The sequence below is a fragment of the Rissa tridactyla genome, chromosome 1 (genome assembly GCF_028500815.1).
Source record: "Rissa tridactyla isolate bRisTri1 chromosome 1, bRisTri1.patW.cur.20221130, whole genome shotgun sequence".
Lineage (NCBI taxonomy): Eukaryota > Metazoa > Chordata > Aves > Charadriiformes > Laridae > Rissa > Rissa tridactyla.
Window position 1 is genome coordinate 27,416,824 of NC_071466.1, and position 17,951 is coordinate 27,434,774.

At 37.4% G+C, this 17,951-nt stretch overlaps 1 protein-coding gene across 4 annotated transcripts in view; it reads left to right on the plus strand.

Moving 5' to 3' along the window:
• PDS5B (PDS5 cohesin associated factor B) overlaps nt 1-17,951 on the plus strand; it is a 122,131-nt gene that overhangs the window by 87,213 nt on the left and 16,967 nt on the right. For all 4 annotated transcript variants that reach the window (XM_054198837.1, XM_054198865.1, XM_054198856.1 and 1 more), the window contains exons 24-30: nt 464-587; nt 7,180-7,384; nt 12,273-12,387; nt 12,754-12,886; nt 13,671-13,790; nt 14,130-14,192; nt 16,893-17,038. In XM_054198837.1, the coding sequence (XP_054054812.1) occupies nt 464-587; nt 7,180-7,384; nt 12,273-12,387; nt 12,754-12,886; nt 13,671-13,790; nt 14,130-14,192; nt 16,893-17,038 (906 nt within the window). The remainder of the gene's footprint in view (nt 1-463; nt 588-7,179; nt 7,385-12,272; nt 12,388-12,753; nt 12,887-13,670; nt 13,791-14,129; nt 14,193-16,892; nt 17,039-17,951) is intronic.

The window sequence follows — 17,951 nt, forward strand, 5'->3', positions numbered from 1 at the left end:
GTTTGTCAACTTTGGGGACTAGAAATGGGCAACTTCTTTGGCAGGAGCCCCCTGCTGAGGGAAAACTAGCATGCTGAACAAAAGTATCTTACAGGCTAAATGATGTCTCTGAGGGACAATTTGGACTGTGCTGGTTCAGTGCACAGCTAAAACTGTTTCACATCCATGAGGAACTTTCAGGAAGTTTCAAGGAATATTTTCATTGCTAAACTGGGGCAAGGTAATAGGTATGTGGTAATAGGCTGTAAAATGTGGTGCCATGGAAACTACTTTTGGTTTGAAGTGACTTCTGCTGCTGTTTTTTGGGGGCGGGGAGGGGGCAGTGGCTAAGTTCATGGACACTTTTCCTTCTTTTTAAAGTACCTGCTTTTCAGCAATGCAAACTGATTGGGATTAAATGAAGTCAAATAATTACATAATTTTTAACTAATTAACCTTCATAATCCATGTGCTTGTTTTTCAGCAAACCTGATATGTCTCGGTTGAGGCTGGCTGCAGGGAATGCTATTGTGAAGTTGGCACAAGAACCTTGTTACCATGAAATCATCACCTTAGAACAATATCAGCTGTGTGCACTAGCCATAAATGTAAGGAAATTAGGTGGGACTTGTGGGTTATCAGCAAATGTATGAGTATATATGTTGTTTGTTCTATATTTTGTGTATACTTCTGCTAATCTGATTTTATGCAAAACTTTCAGCGTTCGCATTAATTTATTTTTCCATTTACATAATCTTGAAAACTGATTTTGGATGAGCACTAGATCTATAGTACTGGGCTGCGTGGTAGGGGAATGCTAACTTAAAGTAGTGAAATGTTAGAATATTGGTAAACTAAGGAATTCAGTATTGACTTAAAGTAATGCCCCAGCTTCATTATGACATTATTAGAAGTTGAAATGAGATGATATGAAGTACGTTGGACTGTGGTGACAACAATGACCTTGGTTTCTTGATATTTGGGTAGAATATATTTGAAACACAGAGGCCTGCAAAGATAGTTGGCATCCTTTAAATATTAGGAGACATTTCTCAGTAGATACTGGAATTTTCATCTTTAATTTCTGCCTGTAAGCCCAAAGTATCAAAAGGAAATAACTTTCAAGTTATAAGTAGAGATACAGAGATCCTCTGTGTTCCTGTCTTCTAGAGTTTGCAAATTCTACAGAAATTGATTCACACCCCAAGAGTAAGGTAATCATGGAGGGACTCATGTTGGTGTTACTTGTGTAACTGTTGGTATTCTTGACTTTACAAAAGTCAAGAAATCCTCTGGAAGGAATCTCTTCCAGAAGATCTTCGGTAATAGTGACATTCCATTCTAAACCTTAATGCCTGTGACTAGCTAAAGCCTTAAAAGCTGCAACCTATTTTAAATGTCAGAAGATTTGAAATTGACATTTAATATTAGAAAATACAAAGTATAGCTCCTGTGTGGATATTGTTTGTTTTCACATAGAGTATCTTTTTAAGTTCTTAAGTTGTTTGGAGTTGGGTACAGTTAGGCTAGAAAAATCATTCATATAGCAGGGTAAGACAATCTGTATTAGGTATTAGGCTTGTACATTATTTTAACAATGTTTTTGTAGATTTTAAGCTTCTGTATTCCTATGGGAAAGAACCCTTACTCAGTTCCCAAATGCTATGAAAAACAAGAGAAATAGAACTAAATCTAAAATTCAGAAATTCATTGGTAACAACTGAAGGTCTTTACACCCAAAGCAAGGACTGATACTTTCAGTCTTCCTATTCCAAAACCTAATAGAAATGTTAGTCTTGTGTCAAAATGAGTTATAAAGATTTTTACAATTCAGAACAAAACTAGTAGGGAGGAAAATAACCATTTACTGTAATGACAAGTAAGATATGTCTCTGTTCCAGAAAGGATACTCTAGCTGCATAACGTCATGCCAGACTAAGCTTGCCAATATAGTATTTGCATGTTCTGTTTTCTTCTGATCCCAGTGATCAAAATCTGTTCATTTATTCAGTCATTTCCCTCCTGTGGAAAATTCTTGTTTATTGCAAGTGTTAACCTTGGGGTTCTTCTCTGTCAGAATTTGCGTTCTTTGTTTTGGCTCTCTTTTCAATACGTTAGGTGCAAGCTCCTTCCACTCCATTTCATCACTGTCTCTCACTTTCTTTTTCACTTATTTTCCAGCTGTACCAGTCTTAACTGTTTGTGGATATTGATAACAGATGTGTTGTTGCTTTTTCCTACTGTCTTTGGGTCTAATGCTTACCTGTCCTCAATTTTTGAAAGGGAATTTTGAGAGATGAGATTTAAATCAGAAGAACATAACAGGGTCATCAACATTTGTAAACAATTTCACATCTTACTATAGAATAGTTTGGGTTGGAAGGGACCTCTTAAAAATTATCTCAAATACCATGCTGTGGGCAGGGACATCTTACTCTAGATCAGGTTGCTCAAAGCCCCATCCAACCTGACCTTGAACGCTACCAATGATGGGGCATCCACAACCTCTCTGGGCAACCTGTTCCAGTGTCCTACCACTCTCGGTGTAAAAAATAAATAAATAAAATTAAAAAAAATAAAAAATTCTTCCTTATGTCCAATCTAAACCTACCCTCTATCAGTTAAAAAAATGTTGCCCCTTGTCCCGTCACTGCAAGCACTGGTAGAAAGTCTTTCTCCATCTTTCTGGAAAGTCCCCAGAGCTGGATTGAGTACTCCACGTGGGGTCTCACCAGAGCAGAGTAGAAAGGGAGAATTACCTCGCTTGACCTCCTTGCTTGACCTGCTGGCCACACTTCCTTTTATGCAGCCCAGGGTGCAATTGGCTTTCTAAGCTGCAAGTGCATGTTGCTAGCTCATGTCCGCTTTTTCATCCACCAGGGTCCCCAGGTCCTTCTCTGCAGGGCTGCTCTCTATCCCTTCATCTCCCAGCCTGTAGCGTTACTGAGGGTTGCCCTAACCCAGGTGCAAGGCCATACATCTAGCCCTTTTGAACTTCCTGAGGTTCACATGGGACCACTCCTTAAGCATGTCTAGGTTCCTCTGGATAGTATCCCTTCCCTCTAGTGTATCTAGAGCACTACTTGTCTGTTACCAAGCACTGCTTGGCTTGGTATCATCCACAGACTTGGTGAGGGGTATACTCAGTCCTGCTATCTGTGTCATTAATAAAGATATTGAACAGTACCATTCCCAATATTAACCCCTGAGGGACACCGCTTGTTACTGATCTCCGTTTGGATGTTCAGATTTTGACCACAATTTTAGAATGTGGCCATCCAGCCAATTTTTTATCCATTGAATAGTCTATCTATGAAACCCATATCTCTCCAATTTAGAGACAAGAATGTTGTGTGAGACTGTGTCAAAGGCGTTACTGAACTCCAAGTAGATGACATCATTTGCTTTTCCCCTTACCACCTACACTATAAAAGGCTACTAGATTAGTCAAGCATGATTTGTCCTTTGTGAAGCCATGTTGGCTGTCTGTAGTCGCCTCCCTGTGGATATCCATATGCCTTGACATAGCTTCCAGGAGAATCCGTTCCACTATAGTATCACTTCTGTCATGTTTTCTCCTCATTTATTGATGTTTCTTTCCCTTTTGTGACTTTCTTACTTGTTTACTAGAATTTAGATTGTATAGAATCATAGAATCATTTTGGTTGGAAAACACCTTTAAGTTCAACAAGTCCAACCGTTAACCTAAGCATTGCCAAGTTATGACTAAACCATGTGCCTCAGCACCACATCTACATGTCTTTTAAATACCTCCAGGGATGGTGACACAACCCCTTCCCTGGGCAGCCTGTGCCAATGCTTGACAGCCCCTTCAGTGAAGAAATTTTTCCTAATATCCATCCTAAATCTCCTCTGGTGCAACTTGAGGCCATTTCCTCTTGTCCTGTCACTTGGGAGAAGAGACCAACCCCCACCTCACTACAACCTCTAGTTGTAGAGAGCGATAAGGTCTCCCCTCAGCCTCCTTTTCACCAGACTAAACAACTCCTCATAAGACTTGTTCTCTAGACCCCTCACCAGCTTTGTTACCCTTCTATGGACACGCACCAGCACCTCAACATATTTTTTGTAGTGAAGCGCCCAAAACTGGACATAGTACTCAAGGTGGGGCCTCGCCAGTGCAGAGTACAGGGGGACGATCACTTCACTCATCCTGCTCACCTCACTGTTCCTGATACAGGCCAGGATGCTGTTGGCCTTTTTGGCCACCTGGGACACTGCTGGCTCATATCCAGCCAGCTATTGACCACCACTCCCAGGTCCCGCCTGGCAGCTCTCCAGCCACTCTTCCCCAAGCCTGTAGCGCTGCATGGGGTTGTTGTGACCCAAGTGCAGGACCCAGCACTTGGCCTTGTTGAACCTCATACCATTGGCCTTGGCCCATCGATCCAGCCTGTCCAGTTGTAAGCTCTGTCAAGGCAAGAATTCTGCCTTTACTTTTCTCTGCAGCTCCTAATTCATTTTGAATACTTACGAATGACTTTCCTAGATCCTGCTGAGGTCTTCTGCAGTTTCCTTTCTGCCTGGCTATTGAGTTCAGTTCCTCACATGCAAAGTAACTGTAATGGTTTCAGTGGCTTTTGCACTGTATTGATCTCCTGTGGAAACCATCTGTATGGTTTTTTTTGAGATGTTTGCATGTGTACATATGCATAACACATCTGGTTAAGCTTAGAATTTTTAGTATCGGAATTCATTTCTTGATGGTAGACACTGATTATAACAAAAGCTTATTAATTCTTAAACGCTGTCAAGTCTAGCCACAAACAAGGATGTCAAGGCCAACTCTAGTATTAAGTAATTTAATTTACAGCAAATTTTCTTTAAGTGAACACACCAGGAAGCAGATTAAACAAAATGAAAAGCTTAATTTTTAAGGTCTGTAATGGTTGCACAGGTTCTGCTATGGTTCTGTGCTGCCTTGTTTTTTTTTTCTCCTCTGAGACTGCCATTTTGTAATGTGGAATGATTACAGTGCAGAATATACAATGAAGTGTTGTCGCTAATTGCTGTATTAAGGTTGCACTGGTAAACAGAGACTTCATGATGACTAAATGCATGTAGTTTTAGTCATTTTAAAGTAAGTTATTTATGTATTTGACCAAACCTCTAAGCTTACCATCAGATAAGTTCTTTGATCTGCAAAACAAATTTTGATGTCAGCAGAGCTTCATATTGAAATAGAATAGAAAATAATTGAGCATAGTGTTAAGTACTTCAGTGTTTAACAGGCCTTAAGACCAGATTTAAAATCTAATAAGCTTTGCTGTTGAAAATGCAATTTTAGTTGTAGAATAAATCTTTTAGATTGCATAAATTTCACTTGTTAAAAAAAATAATCCCAAAGCTTTTTCAGTTTCTTTTGTCAACTCTGAGAGTATTTTAATTGTTTAAGCAAGTATTTGTCCATTTTCAAGAATCAGAGTTGTGTCTGAGGGGTACATGCTGCTTTGCAAATACATATTTTTTTAATTATTATTATTTAAAACATACTTTTAAATGGTGACCTTCTGATTAATTGATGTCATGTATCTATTCTGAATTTAAAATTGGGCTAATGTAAGGGATTTATTTGTATGCTATAAAAATGTAGAACTTTTAAGTTTGGTCCCCATTCTCAGTGAACTAGTGTAACTGAGCTGAATTTAAGGTTATTCTTAATATTAAAAGATGAAGAAATAACTATCATTCTAATTCATGCCACAGAACACCATCAGTAACAATGAACTATACCTTCTTTGTCGTCTGCGTCAAGGGGGACATGCTTTCTTGTCAGTATACCGACTAGGCAGAGGGCTTTTCTAAGCTTTCCAAAAGCTTTAGGCTTAGGTGATGCTACTGAGCAGGAAAAGAGGGCTGTATCTTATCCTTCTGCTGGGGAGTGGCTTTGCTATAAAGAGGCATTAGATCTTGGGTAGGTCTCATAGTTAGAGTTTGTGATCTTGGGTTGCTTCAACTCTGGCTACAGCAGGTATTTCAGGGTTTCCATCTATAGAGAAAGACTGTGGCTTGAAGCACAGAAGGGAAAATGGGGCTTGATGAATTTCTTCTCGATTTAATATTTGGTTGGGAGGCTTGTTTTATCTAATACGTGATCTCTTTTGATACCACTTGCAGATTTGGCAGAGTCAGTGTTACCAGTGGCTAGGTTTTGTCTCTGTACTTCATGTTGGCTGATGGCTGAAAACCCTCTACAGTTCTTTCTGTTTTCAAAGCTGTCATTTGACTAAAATAGCTGTTTATTCCTGTTTATGTTTTTTTTTCGTATTTAGAGATAGCAAATCTATCCTCTTGACTTTTTTTTTTTGGCAGGTTAAATGTACCAAGCTGTTTTGGTGGCCTTGTTTACCTTATGCTCTTCCGTACATTTTCTTCTAAGTGTTTTCTGCACCTGCTTCTGTTAACCTTCCTTGACGTGTGTTACTAAATGGTTTGTGGTATATTTTTAGTTATATACTTGAAGACACTAAGTGGTGTCTTAAAGTATGCAGGTAATTTTCATACAGAAAATTTTAAAGTTCATATCTCTTCTGGAAATATGTTGCTTAATAAATTGTAGAAGTACATTTGCCACTTTCATATTATTTTACTCTGTGTTATTTGGAATGGATTAGTCTTTTACATGGTCAGTCATCATTCATAGGTTTCCGCTGTATAATGGAAATGCTTGGTACTCTCTTCAGTGTTTGACCTTATTTTATCTGGTAATTCCATAGAATTTTATTCTGTTTCTAATATTAATGGCTTGATGAAAATTTGTGAAATCGCAGTAGTAAAATCAGCACAGTGGGTGCTGGGGGTAAACGCTGTTTTGGTGCAGATCTTTGACTTTATCTCCACGAAGCAAGTGGTTCTATTGTAAGCAATTTCATTAACTCCATGCCTCAATACTGTGCTAAATTAGGCCTTGGATCCCAAGTGTGATACCTTCCTGTACAGTATCTGCACCTTAACTCTTCTCCTGATCTTAAGGGAAGCTTCAACTGATTAATTCAATTTAAATGCTCTGAACTGGCATTAAAAAACATTCTTACCATTCCTGTGTTTCTGTGGCTGCAAGGTCTGAAATTGATTTTGGCATATTTACCTAGGCTTCCATGTTTTATTTCACAGTCTGTATTACTTTTCTAAAAGTTTACTGATGTGTTTTTTGGTTTTGCTTTTTTCTTTTTTTAATAGGATGAATGTTACCAAGTGAGACAAATATTTGCTCAGAAACTTCACAAAGGCCTTTCTAGACTACGGCTGCCACTAGAATATATGGCTATTTGTGCACTGTGTGCAAAAGATCCAGTGAAAGAGAGAAGAGCTCATGCTAGGCAGTGCCTTGTGAAGAACATAAATGTCAGAAGGGAATATCTGAAGCAACATGCAGCAGTTAGTGGTAAGAGAATAAAAGCTGCTTTTTGGTACAAGTGCTATAATTAAAATGTAAATGCGAGTAGATTGTGAAAAATATTGATGGCTTTCTGTTTTTATACATAGAATGTCTGTAAATTTCAGTTTTCATTTGATACCTATAAGTGAAAATAGAGTCCAGATTTTTGAGTTTTAACAGGCATTTCCGAGATCTTTCAGTTTTGTTAAAAGCTGTGCAAATGCTTATGCTTAAGTATATTGGCAATGAAGTAGTTTTCCAAGGCAGTTATGTGTACTGTTTGAACTTAATGGTTAATTACGTTGTAAGTGAAGTGACAATGATTAATTTTACCTCAGTAATTAATAATATGCAACCTTAATGACATAAATGCTGTACTAAATTGACTGTCTTTGCGCTGCTGTATTGAGTAGCTTTTTATCTTGTCTTATGCTGTCAAAGGGCTATATTTGTAGGCACTTCAGGATGATTTTTTATGCAATTCTTTCTTCCCAGTGCCAGCATTCTGTTCGTGGGAATGCTTTGTAAGTTATTATGGACTAATGTTAGCTATTTTTCTTTTATAAAATCAGTCCTTTTCCCTTTTGACTTACTCAAAGCTACACACATACAATACGACAACACTGGTATATGGTCATAGGAAAAGGTAGACCATTATGAAGAGCTATGGGCATTGTGATTAAGAGGTTTTTGAAAGTTTTGTTTCTTTGAAAGATTACTGATGGTTTGGCTTTTGTGAAATGAAGGGGATTTTTTCATCTCATTTTAGGATAGACCAGACCTGTTTTGTGACTCTGATCTCACAGACACTGTCAGATAATTGATTTCCTTCTGCATTTGTGAATCACAGATTTTGTTAGCCATGTCAGTCTATATGTGCCCTAGTCCCCGTAGACTCTGATCAGACAATAAGTCTGCAGAGAAATCCTTTGTGTGTTGTTAATTAGACTTAAAAACCAAAAAAGCGGTGCTTTTCTCCCTCCTCAATAACACATGAAAAAGCAAAATCCATTGAGCAAACACCTTTAACTCATCCTAAGTCTACTCCTCCTCAAAGTTAAAAACTCTTCTTAGTTATGTAGGAGGAAAGTATAAGAATTCTCCTATGATTAAAAGTAATCTCTGATTGCCTAACGGTATTAAGATAGATGATGCAAACTTACTCTCAAAAATCTGTGGAAGAAATTGAGGAGCATAGGTGTGTGTGATTCTTCCTATCCAGTAGGACCTCAACGTGTGCCTATTTTTTTTTCTTTTCTTGCCGAAAAACTTACCTCGAGTGATGACATTGATTTTATATGTACTATAATCTGTGAGGAGTCTGGATTAAATAAAGGTTGCAGCATTTTTTGAGGATTGTGATGTTAATTTCGCGACATTCAGATCTACCAGTCTGAACTTTTAACCAATAAAATGTCTTAAACTGTTTGCATCTTTAAAAAAAAAATCATTATTGCAGTAATACAAATGAGGCTCAGTTCTGTAAGATCATACTATTTAAATGTGTATGTGTCTCCCTCTGTCATTCTCCCTGCTGGCCATGCAGTAACTCAGGGTAGTAATGACGGTAGTACCTCCTTTGAAAAGCTTCCACAAAAAACTAAAGCTGAGAATCTGCATCTTTGATTAATGCAGCTATTTTTCTGAATCTATAAAAATGTGATTTTGTGATACGTTTTTTCTTGAAAACTTGGTACAGATGAGGAGGATATCTTTCAGATATTTGGGGGCATTTGCTGAAAAGATGGTAAATTTTGTGTACTTTGCCTAAAGAAAACTTCCTAAAGACTGGTACCAGACAGTAAAATGCCTCTTGCCTCCACACTGACCTTTTACAAGCTGAAAGGAATTACTCTCAGGCCTCTTAAATTCTCTGTTACTCGGAGTGGAAGCCACTCAAGAAAAGACTTACCTTGATTGTGTATCTATTACTAGTTTCATCTGGGTACAGACTTGTGTCTTGCATAGGAATCTTGGTTTTCTAAGGCTGGGCTTTTATTTGCAAGTCAGTAAGCAGAAAAATTACAAGAGTAAAGATTAATTTTTTTAACAAGTTTCTTTCCTAAATGGTCTTAAAGGCCTGTCATGAGGGTTTTTGGCATTCTGGTTTCAAGTGCTGGTAGTTCACATCTGTGAAGCCACCCAACCTTTCAGGTTGTGTTCTTTCTTCATTAGAGATGAGGAAAGAAAGTCTAAATTACACTTTTTACACATTAGGGAGCGTAATGATAGGACACGGGATAACGGCCTCAAACTGAAAGAGGGGAGATTTAGATTGGATGTTAGGAAGAAATTCTTTCCTGTGAGGGTGGTGAGGCACTGGAACAGGCTGCCCAGAGAAGCTGTGGACGCCCCATCCGTGGAAGTGTTCAAGGCCAGGCTGGATGAGGCTTTGAGCAGCCTGGTCTAGTGGGAGGTGTCCCTGCCCATGGCAGGGGGTTGGAACTAGATGATCTTTAAGGTCCCTTCCAACCTGAACCATTCTGTGTAAATACTATTTTTTTTTTTCTTTTGTCATGACAGGGGTTAAATATAATATGCATCAATATTTGTCCTTTTCCTGTTTTGTCTGGATCTGGTTCACTGTATTTTCCAGACCCAGTTGGAATTATTACTATAGTTATATTAGAAATTGTACAAGGCAGGAAGTTAATGAAACACTGAGTTCATGAGCTCTTGATGAGCATTCTATTGAAGTTGCTAATTAATACAAATAATAGCGTGTTAGTTTGCCTGGGACATGCCTAAGGAAAGCCAATTTTGCTAGAGTTCTGAAATCATAATTATGTTCTTTTTCTTCCCTGCCACATCTTTATTTTTTTATTCAGTTACGCAAACAGCTGCTGGCTAAAATGCAGGATAGTGCTTGAAAAAGTGAAAGATGCTTTTAAAGTTAATAGTGGAATGTCAATTGAAACTCATTAAAAACTGCTTTGCAAGTACACTGGATTTCAATTGCATAAATACAATGTGAAATAGAAAGAAATTGGGTGATTTTATTGTTTGTTTCAAACCTTATGGTGGCTTACAGTCCGTGTAGTATAGATATTATTCTTGATAATTATCTGCATCAACAGCAATGGCTTTCTAAAAGCGTATCCTCGGAACTTGACAGCACTATCTTCTGTGGGCCTTTATTAATTTTGAACGCTCTCCTTGCTATTATGAATGAATCAAAATATTTTTATGGAGGCTGTGCATTATCCCTGTTTATGCAGACCTTTAAGAATGGGATAGATTGAGTAAGACTTGACTTATGTGTGGCAATTATGTAGTTAGTCTCGTGAAATCTGCAATAATGATATATTTTTTGACATGCACATTATTTGTCAGGCACATCTCATATTAATACATATATTAGAGATGAAAGTGTCAGTGTTCAAATGTATTTAAAAAGAGTTTTCAAATATTATGATATATAATGATTTACAGATGTTTGGACTTCTTGTTCATAAACTAATATGGGATAGTTAAAAGCTTACAAAAGATGATTTTCCAGACTTCGTCATGTCTTTCATCACCACTCACTAGCTCAAAAAGGTGATTTTTTTTTTTTTTCAAAATCAGAGCCAGGAATTTCCCGCCTTCCTTCACATGTACGTTCAAGTGTTTATCCATAGGCACGTTAATACTATGACTTTGCATTTGCCACAAGCACTCTAAGATCAGATCACAGGATCAGAGAGTGGTTTGGGTTAGAAGGGCCCTTAAAGATCATCTGATTCCAACCCCCTGCCATGGGCAGGGACACCTCCCACTAGACCAGGTTGCTCAAAGCCCCATCCAGTCTGGCCTTGAACACTTCCAGGTATGGGGCATCCATAGCTTCTCTGGGCAACCTGATGCTTGTACCATAGTAATATACCTAGAATACTAGCATGCCTTCCTTACCTGTCGTCCTGCCTATTGCACAGGGTACAGGTTTAATAATTTAGGTGAGTTGTGCATCCTCCGGTTCTTCTCAGTCATTAGGTTAAAGAAAGCCAAGTGGATGTTTTCTGCAAAATGTTTTTTGACTTTTGGTGTACAACTTGCTTTTTGTTGTCCTGATTTTCATCATCAAATTTTGAGGTGCTGAAGCTCACTCTGCATAGTGTTGGTTAGCTCAGGAATTTGTTTGTTACCTTATGAAATGTGTATTTTGTGATCATAACTCTGAGAGGGCCTTTGGCAACAATCCTTACTTTTTGAATCCCCAATGAAAATAGGCCATCTGACTGTCGGGATGTCGGAAAGACTTTCTCCTGCAGTCCTGTCTCAGGACTACTTGCAAGTCTCAGAGGATGCTAGAAAAAGTTTTGAATGCTTTGAATGGCCTAGTTCAGTTGTGCTGCTCTGTTCAAGTGGAATTAAGCCTTTCAAACTCAGTGTGCTACTACTTTGTTGTAGCTTCCATGTTACCTCCTATTTTAAACAGATAAGATAGGCTGTGGCCATTTGAATGCAAAGGGCCTTCATTTCTGTTCTGTTGACAGCAAGGCTGTACGCTGCAATGTCCAAAGAAAGAATAGTAGCTTATCCTCCCATTGTGCTGGTCTTACGTCTTGCAGTTAACATGGATTTTATGATCTGTCTTCACTTCTGTTTTTCAAAGTCTTTCAGAATACAGGCTTTGAACCAAGGAAAGGATTGGGAGTAGGGAGTGACTGTAGCTGTATTCTCAAGGTAGCTAGAAAATATGCAGCCCTGAGTGAGAGAGACTTAAAAATTTAATTTTTGCATGCATGAAACATCTGTACATCAACTGTGAGATAGAAAATCATAAAGAAATGATAGGCTTGTGCCTATACTTTATCTTAATGTATGCTGACCTTAAATTTTGCTTTCCTCTGTAGTAGAAAAAGCATATTTCTTGGTATATAGTCTTTTGATGCATCTTTCTTCTGCTTTTCAGAGAAACTGTTGTCACTTCTACCAGAGTATGTTGTTCCTTATACTATCCATCTTCTAGCTCATGACCCAGATTATGTCAAAGTCCAGGACATTGAACAACTCAAGGACATTAAAGAGTAAGACTTCTTTTAATAGTGTTATTTCTAGGGTTAAAACAATCTAACTTTATCATAAGTGAAATTTTAAGTCATTGTGATACCCTGATACAGTGTCTAGTGCACATAACAATGGCAGTTATTTCTGTAAAATATTGTGAGAAATAGTATATATGCTTTTTTTAGTGCTCTGTGATATCTTACGTTCACCTTCTGCTCATCTTACCTTCATTTCTTTTTTTTTTCTAAAGAATGGGTTTCCCAGAGCTAGGCTGGTTCAAATTCATAACACAATAAAACCTAGAGTAAACTACTTTCTCAAATGTGCTTTTCAAAGGAATTTCTTTTGCATTTTTATTCATGAGGAGTACTGCATTTCTCCTTTAGGTGCCTGTGGTTCATCCTGGAAATATTGATGGCTAAAAATGAAAACAACAGTCACGCGTTTATCAGAAAAATGGTAGAAAATATTAAACAGACTAAGGATGCTCAAGGACCAGATGATCCAAAAATGAATGAAGTAGGTGATACATTTTGATTGGAAATTGCATTTAGTTCTGGCCTGCTTCTGGAAATGAATTGCTTTTTGTTTACACACCAGCTTTAAAATGTCATTCAATAGAATTGTATGTGGAAGATTATATAAAGTAACGATTACACTTATTGTAGTATAGATGACAGTTATTTTCCTATGCCTCAGTAGATCTTGCACATTTGGAAGGGAGTTGTAATAGGTTGCAGTCCTGTTTCTGTCTCAATAAGATTCTTAAATGTTAACTTTAAATATATGTAAACTATAATTTTTACTGTTCAAATCCTCCACTGAAGTGCTTTGTAATATTTCATTTTAAAAGTGCAAGAGTAAGCTCAGTATAGGAAGAAAAACACATGCATTAGATGTCTCCAGTGTGTGTTGTGTAGTGAATATATCTTGTTTCTCAGGATTTTGCATCACATAATGTACAGATTTGTCACTTTCCTGTTTTTACCACAGAGATGAGATTTATTTTTTTTACGACCTTTGTCTTTGAAACCATGGCATGCACTATTCTTGAGTGTAGAAAGATCATGAAAGCTAGCTCTTTTCAGCTGCTGCACCTAAAGTGCTTTTTGTCTTTTGCTCCTATATTTTAGTACCCTGTGATACACTCTTTAAGATGCAGGCTAATGTCAAATGTTTAAGATAATTGCTTTTAAACTGAGTTCTTGTACTTCTGTGTTCAAAAGATACTGCCTTTTGTCAAGATTTGTGATGAACTTCTAAAGTATTGTGTTGGGGTTTTTTTAAACTTTATTATTTACAGAAACTATACACAGTCTGTGATGTAGCAATGAATATCATTATGTCAAAGAGTACAACATACAGTTTGGAATCTCCTAAAGACCCTGTACTTCCAGCCAGATATTTTACTCAACCTGACAAGGTATGCCTTGGCACTTAATTTTTCCCAAGATAAGTCTTTTTAAATCTTTGTTAATTGTAATTTAGTGGGTTTTTTTAAATAGTTCTTGTAACTTCAGACTTTTCCCTATTATAATGCAGTTGAAAACGTATGTATGTTTTCACAAACACTTATATATGTGTACACATGCTGATTCCCCACCCCACCCCCCAAGATATTGTTGTTCAGGTGTAAAATTTCAGAAGCGTAAATGATGTAAAGAAAATCTTTCAGTATTACCTCTGAAATGTATATATCTTGTTTGTTGATTGTGGCTGTGTTTTTATTTTTATTCCCTTCCCCCCCCTCCCCCCCTTACAGAATTTCAGTAACACCAAAAATTATCTTCCTCCGGAAATGAAGTCTTTTTTCACTCCTGGAAAGGTATGTACGGTGGCGGGAGCAGGGTGGGGGATGTCTGCGGTGAGGTTTTTGTTTTGGTGCTGCGTTTGCAGTTTTGGTTTGGCTGGGTTTTTTTGGTGTGTATGTGGCTGTTTTGCTTGTGTTGTGTTGTTTTGTTTTTAAAGAAAACTAACATGTAGTTAATGAAACACTTCAAGTTTAAGAATATAGATTGTTTCTGTCCAAAGGGCTTATATACCAAAAGTTAGTAAATGGGTAGAGAGAAAAGAGGTAGGTAGAAGGGAAAACCAATACTGTCTATGCTGCATTGTGGTAATAGTAGGCAAAGCCTATTGTGTGTAAAAAGAGAGAGTCCAAAAAAACCCACCCCATAATATTTGACAAGTTCGCAAAATGGTTAACCTTTTTTTCTGCAGAAGACTACAATATTGCATATGAAGCGACAGCTATGAAAAACTCTAATGTAAATGATTTTAAGAATCACATACTTGATCTTTGGCAAAGCTGAGTACCATTTTACAGTATCTTACAAGATAACTGACTGTTCTATGGTTATATTAATTTGTTCTTTCTGAATATGCATTGTATTTAATGTCAATGTTCTTTCTTCACTAAAACCAAATCCACGTACTCTTTAGAATAAAATTAAAATCTAGTAAAGCAAAAGACAAATTGTGCGTTTCATCTGGATTAATGTGTCCTGTTCTAGGTGATAAGAGAGCACTCATTTGCTACCTTGCAAAAGCAATAAAAGTGCAGCATCTTCATTACCCTTAACTTTGCTAATGAATCATTAGCTGCGAGCTAGCAACTTACTAATAGAGGAGGACTGCAAGTTAGGAAAAAATGCAGGTGTACAAGAGCATCTTTTTGATTAGAAGTTGAAAGCCAACTCTTATTGATTGGGATATATCATCACTGTATTGCGCATTTAAGTATTTGAACTCCATGGATTAGAGATTCACTTCTTACTGAAGACAGGAGGTTGTGTGTCTTCCAGTTTCTGATCAGTAGTCAATATTAAGTTCTCTCATCCAATTTTTGACATAAAACATTCTTGCTAGTTTGTCCCAAACTTAATATATTAAGTGTACTGTGACAGTATTAAATGAGAAACATAGTTTGTGCTACCACAAAAAATGACAGAATGTCTCAGGTCATCTAGTCCAAAGCCTCTTGTTTTCTCAGACTTTCCTCATATGAGAAATGCTCCAGTCCCTTCTTTATCTTCGTGGCCCATTGCTGGACTTGCTCCAGTAGCTCCATATTGCTCATATATCCTAACTGAAATTCTTTTGAATCCTAAGGTAGCTTTTAATTCTTTTAAATTTCTAGCGCCAGGTACTCTAGCTCCTTTTTTGCTGTTCTGAAATTTTGTAACAAATAGCAGAGGTGTATTTGACAGCCAAAAATTTTCAGCTGCTTCACCATCATGAGAGCAATGTGAAATGAGAGTTGGTGTAGGGAGTCTTATTTTTGGGGATGGAAGACTAGCTTGAGTGGATATAAGTAGGGAACAGCATCTGAGGGCAGCAAGGCTTTGAGTGTCGGTTCTGTGGTAAGGCAGGAGCTGTTAGTGCAGACCCTGTTAGTGTTAGTCCCTCCTTAGTAGGAAGTCCAGGGCAGTGTGAATTTGAACAGCTTTTGAGCTGTTTCTGTATTCACTTATTGATTAACATTAAGTTCTAAACTAATAGATGTAAATTCTTAAACTGGATTTTGTTCTCCAAGGTTTATTTTTGGAGAGGATATGCTGTTTTTCTTGTACTTAGTGCAGAGTGAATCTTTGTAAGTGTAAAATTCCCTCTGGCAGTAAAAGTATAACCAGCACAACAACAGTGCATATCTCTGAAAAAGGAACTCTCAAAGCTGCTACCACGTGCACGTTGAGCTTTTTTTTAGCTGTCACTAACTTTAGACATAGCTAGAATCTAATAGTGAAATAGAAGAGGGATCATCCTAGATAATAAGAAATGTGGGGAATGGTCTTTAATTCAACATTTTTGTATGTGGGTGTTTGGCACAAAGGTCTGTTCACTTCAGGAGTAACTGAACTCTTTCAACTCTCTCAAAAGTTAGTATGAGCTGCAGGTATTTGGCATGTCTGAAAGATAATCCATTTAAATGAATAACCTGAAGCTCACCAGTGTCTGGAAACTTTGGCATCTATTAAAAGCCTCACATTCTTAATTCTGTGCATGAAGTATCAGAACTTTCTCCACAGTATTTGATTTTTGAGATTCTTATTCGTTCCCAGTTGAAACTAGTGTGGTTTGCCATTACAGTAAAGCCAGTTAAATGGCTTCTTTGCTGAAAGGGCTGTGCTGCTGCTATTTCTGTTTTGCCAGTACAGATGCTTATCTGATCCAAATGGTGAGCTGGTTCAGGCAGCGACATCAGCAGAAAGCAAACAGCACAAAAAGTGCTGAAGTGGCTTACTGGAAGGTCAGGTGAGCACCCAGTACTACCAGTGAGAAGAGCACAGAATGTAAGGGTAGAGAGAAGAATACTGGTTTTGGTGGCAGCTAGCTATTTGATTACAGCTTTGTCAGCTTCCTTCTGGCGTCTGTTTTAACTTTCATAGGAAAATGTTTATTGCCTTGTGTTAAAATTAAGATATTGATGGCAGAAAGTGAAATCTGTGAATATTTTAAGCATAGTACATGTTAACAATATCTAAACGTGTAGCTTGAAATAAAGGAAATATATTTTTGGTTTCAGCCCAAAGCAGCCAATGTTCTTGGAGCAGTTAATAAGCCTCTTTCGTCAGCAGGCAAGCAGTCTCAATCCAAATCTTCACGAATGGAAACTGTAAGCAATGCCAGCAGCAGTTCAAATCCAAGCTCTCCAGGAAGGATCAAAGGGAGGTTGGTAGACAACAAAGGAGCTTTGATATTTCAAGTATTTGTAATGGAAACTTTGAATATTTCTCTAATGCTTTTTAAGTGAGAAACAGAAATCTATTATCTTATTTTGAAGTAAAGTTATAGTATTGCATTGGTATAACTGAAACCATGAATTTGGCCTTCTAACCCCAGAAATAAATTTGCTTTTAAAACAGATAAAACCCAGAATCAAACCACATCCAGAGTTGGCTCTAGGAGGGAAGGAGAGCCTCATGTGTTGTGTTTTTTTAATATATATATATAACCCCCCCTACATGTATGTATATTCACACATGTATATATATGTCTGTGGGCACACATACATCTGCAGTTCCTAGGAACTTTGTGGCCTTCTGTAATGTTAACAACACATCATAGACAGTGAGGACTGGTAGGCTGTTGTGGTCATCTTGCATGACTTCCTCCTCTATAAATTTGTCCTGCACTTTGCTGAACTATGCAGATAAACATTTTTGGATTTTAGATTCCTTCTGTGATGGAGAGGGGAATGTACTGCAATGCTACATAAGTCTTCTTATAGTTTTATGTCTTTAAAAACTATAGCTTACTTTATGTCAGTTTTTTCAGATTATTCATCAGTTACTGGATCTTCTTTACTCATTTTTTAACTGAAAGTCATATTATCATTAATTTTTTTTCACAGTCATTTAGAGATTGCATAGCCCCCACTATTGATATTTCCTCACATTACTTCAAGACTGTGAGGAAATGTTATGTTTGGAAATAAGACTTTTCATTTGGTACTTCTGTGACAATTTAATATATAATAATAATTTTAAATGTAGAATCATAGAATTGCCTCATTGGAAGGGACCTTTCAGATCATCTAGTCCAGCCATCAACATAACTGACAAAAACCATCACTAAACTATAT